This window comes from Belonocnema kinseyi, chromosome 5 (genome assembly GCF_010883055.1).
Source record: "Belonocnema kinseyi isolate 2016_QV_RU_SX_M_011 chromosome 5, B_treatae_v1, whole genome shotgun sequence".
Classification (NCBI taxonomy): Eukaryota; Metazoa; Arthropoda; class Insecta; order Hymenoptera; family Cynipidae; genus Belonocnema; species Belonocnema kinseyi.
In genome coordinates, this window is record NC_046661.1 from 8,006,504 (window position 1) to 8,010,188 (window position 3,685).

At 33.5% G+C, this 3,685-nt stretch overlaps 1 protein-coding gene across 1 annotated transcript in view; it reads left to right on the forward strand.

Annotated features, from left to right (window-relative positions):
- Positions 1-1,257, forward strand: part of LOC117172910 (protein unc-79 homolog) — a 600,505-nt gene extending 599,248 nt beyond the window's left edge. The window contains exon 13 of the mRNA XM_033361204.1: positions 783-1,257. Within this exon, the coding sequence (XP_033217095.1) occupies positions 783-971 (189 nt within the window). The 3' untranslated portion in view covers positions 972-1,257. The remainder of the gene's footprint in view (positions 1-782) is intronic.
- Positions 1,258-3,685: the final 2,428 nt, after the last annotated feature.

The following is a 3,685-nucleotide window of genomic DNA, read 5'->3' on the forward strand; positions in this document are numbered from 1 at the left end:
TTCGGCTAGGTTAGGTTAGGTCAGGTTTTGTTAGGTTAGGATAGGTTAAACCTCTATGTAGCTTAAGCCGAAGCTGAATGAAACGGTACCGCAAACACAACGGGACAACACAAAGAGTTTAATTTTGTTACGTGAAGTTAAGTTAGGTTAGGTTAGGTTAGGTATTTTTAGGTTAGGATAGGTTTGTCCTCTTTGCAGGTTAAGCCCAAACTGATTCAAAAGGTACCGCAAACACAGCGGGACAACACAATCAGTTTAATTGTGTTTCGTGAGGTTAAGTTAGGTTAGGTTAGGCTAGGTTAGATTTATTTCTAGTTTAGGCTCGAGTTGATCCATTCGACGTAGCACACATTTGCTAGTGGGAAAATATTCTTCCAGAGTTTTACGTGTAGTTCAATAAATTTCTGTTAATTCAGGTTAGGTGAGGTCAGGTTCTGTTGGGTAAAGTTATGTTAAATAAGTTGATATTAGGCAAGGCTTGATCCTTCACAGTTGTGGACATGTTTTTGAAGTGAAAATGTGCATCACTGGCATTATTTTGAAATTTATTTGCCTCAGTGCATGATTTTTTGTCATTTTTTGAGGTTATGGCTCAACCATGACGTGATGGGTGATTTTTGATACCGAATTTGAATTCAGCGCCCCAAAATCCATAGGAATACGTGTGTCTTGTTACCAGATCCGCACACTTTTTTTGTGTGGCTGTGTAATCAAAACACATTTAAATCAATTGTACATCTTCATAGAACAAAATTTAATACGTATTTTTTTCTTATTTTTAGTATCCTGGACATCTTCTTATGCGATTAAAAAGTCACCATAACTATTTGTCACACTCAACAATGGATTTCTTCACATCCAGTCGTCAAGAAGCGAATAAAAAACTGTTGCGGTGGCTGCAACGGTTACAATTCAAGATGGGACAAATAGAAATGCAATCTTCAAACATCACACAATTTTATTCCATTTAAGGGTTCTATTAGATATATAGGAGGATAAGAATTCTATTGTCGTATATGATTAGAAGAATGTCGCTTTTTCATTTTAGGATGCATCAAGGGTTATTTATATGCCTATGAATTTCTTAATAGATATGTCATTTTCACCCAAACATTTAAAATAAATTTTAAAACATAGCGTCAGTGTAAGATACATTATCCGTTTATACTGAGGATAAGGTATAGTTCAATCATAAAGATTGCAATTGATAGAATTCTGAATTTTAAATTATAAAGGTTGTAAGTTTTATGCAATTTACTTTATGGATTTTTTATTATTAGATATTTTTATTTTTCCCCTAGGCTAGAGGAAAGTTTTCTCATTAAGTCCTAATTCTGAGGTGTCGGATTCGGATTCAGCGGCTCAAAATACAAAGGGGGCAGTACACGTCAGGTATATCAGGATCTGCAAATGGTTTTTCGATTTGAGGTGAACTTTGTGAAATTATAGTATTATATAAGACATTTGGGGTCTGAAGGATTTTTGAAAATTTTTTAAAAGTACGGAAGTTGCGGTGTGTTGAATTTCGGCATCACATTTTGTTGAAATATCTATATTTTTTAAAACATTGAACGAATCACGAGATAACATAATTTTATTGGGACTATGCGATGCAACCGCGCATGCTCTACCAGTCTCGCACAATGGGGAAAAATCCCATTTTTGGACAAAACCGCCCAACACGTACCAGTTATTTAAAGAATTTTAAATTTATTGAAATTTGACATAAATCGATGTAATAACTTATTAAAAATTATATATATATATATATATATATTTCAAAAAGTTCCCCGTGCCTCTCACATGTTGAAGTGCTTTCTGGGTGAGTTTCCTTTGCCTCACACATATCGGGATTATTTATTATTGCCTACGCTGTATTTTATTGTCACCGATTGGCATCAAAGAGTGAAAGTTTCTGGTAACTGTGATCGCTTAGGCTTTTTAAAGCGACTCTTTAAATTTTAAGCTTTTCGTTTTGTTCTTTTTTAAGGCAGAAGAGCAACTTTATATTTGGTAAAGCATCAGTGCCTTATTTGTACAAATATTTGGCTGGGAAGATTTGTTTGTTACTTGGACACTACAAAATAGCTCTATCAGCTTCTCGCTTAAGAATTCCTTCAATACCATCATATGGAATTGTACCATGAGGCGCAACAAAAAACTCCCAGCGTGCCTCAATTCCAAAAGCATGCTAATCAAATGCGAGATTGATAAAGTTACTCTTCTTCTTGTACTAGGATGCTGCGCCGTATGTAAAATCAATTATTTTACGTACTTGTGCTTGCTTTTCCTTTAACTCACCTATAATTGTCTCTATAAAAACATGAACTGCGCTAGCATTATGTTCTAGATCTTCCGAAATAATTGCATAACTTTCGCAAACAACTTTGTCACCCTTTTTAAAGTAAACCACTACAGGATACACAGTAATCTGTTGTCTACTCCAATATTCATTCTGTATTGCGTCTTTAACTACAGTTTCGTGATTTTGAGAAAATTCAACGAGTATTATAAATACCCCCGCTTTAGGAAAATCTTTAAGTCCTTCAGAAATTGGCCTTGACTTTTCGCAATGAAGTCATGTTGAAGAAGATCGACCAGATGTTTAGCAAGTTTCTCCAAATATAAATCATTTATATCGTAAAACGTTTCTATAACGATTATATATAACCCTGTAACGATTTGTCGAAGGCCAGGAATTGTAGGTAACTTTTTCAATAAATTTGTGTTAAAAACGCCTTCGCACTTTCCGTATCAATGGTTCTACGCCTGCACAAGATATACATAATCCTAAATAACAGGCAGGCAATTTAGCGTCGAAAATCATTAAAGGAAACATTGTTTGAAGCTTTCATAAACTTCTTTCAGGTTTCCTAAAATTAAAATTTTTGGTATCAGTTTTTTAGAGCCATTGTTTTCTTTAACAGAGACGCAGTCTTTTTCCCCACGTATTTGTCGACTCACTACACATTCATATAAAAAATCTTTAACAATTTTAACTGTGTCTTCTGGTAACTTTTTACCCGGCCTAGGATTTGCTGATGACCCAATACCAGTTTTTGTGTGCAATTGTACAGCTATACGAGCAAAGAAGAAACGAAAGATGGAGCTTACATCGATTCCAGGTGAAAGATTCAACACAACAAAAATTAACCTTGTCGGAGAAACTTTAAATTAATCAAAGATAATTTTCAAATTTTAACTTTGCCAGAATAATCTTTCGCTTTATAATCGCTATATTTTTATAATTATCAGATTTTGTAAAAAAATCCTTTTTAAAAAATTATTTATTTCAGTAAAAATATTTTCTATATACAAATTGCACATTTTGACATTATTTTATGAAAAGGCTTAGTTGATTACGCAACAAAATCATGAAAAAATGGTCGAAATATATATTTGTTTACAAAAATTGTTTAAATAATTGTTAAAATAGGGCTATTTATGACTAATTGTAACCGCGCATTTGTATCTGTCGTATTTCATACAAAAGCTATGGTTTTTCAGTAGCTACTCATTGCAAATAACGAAAAAATGAGTTTCATCTTCATTAGTTTCTTTATAGCATTAATAACATATTTTGTAAGTCTAAGTAGATCTGAGCGGCTAAGAATAATTATCAGTTAGTTATTACATCGATTTATGTCAGGTGCTCTTGCCCCACTGTGCGACACTGGTAGAGAAG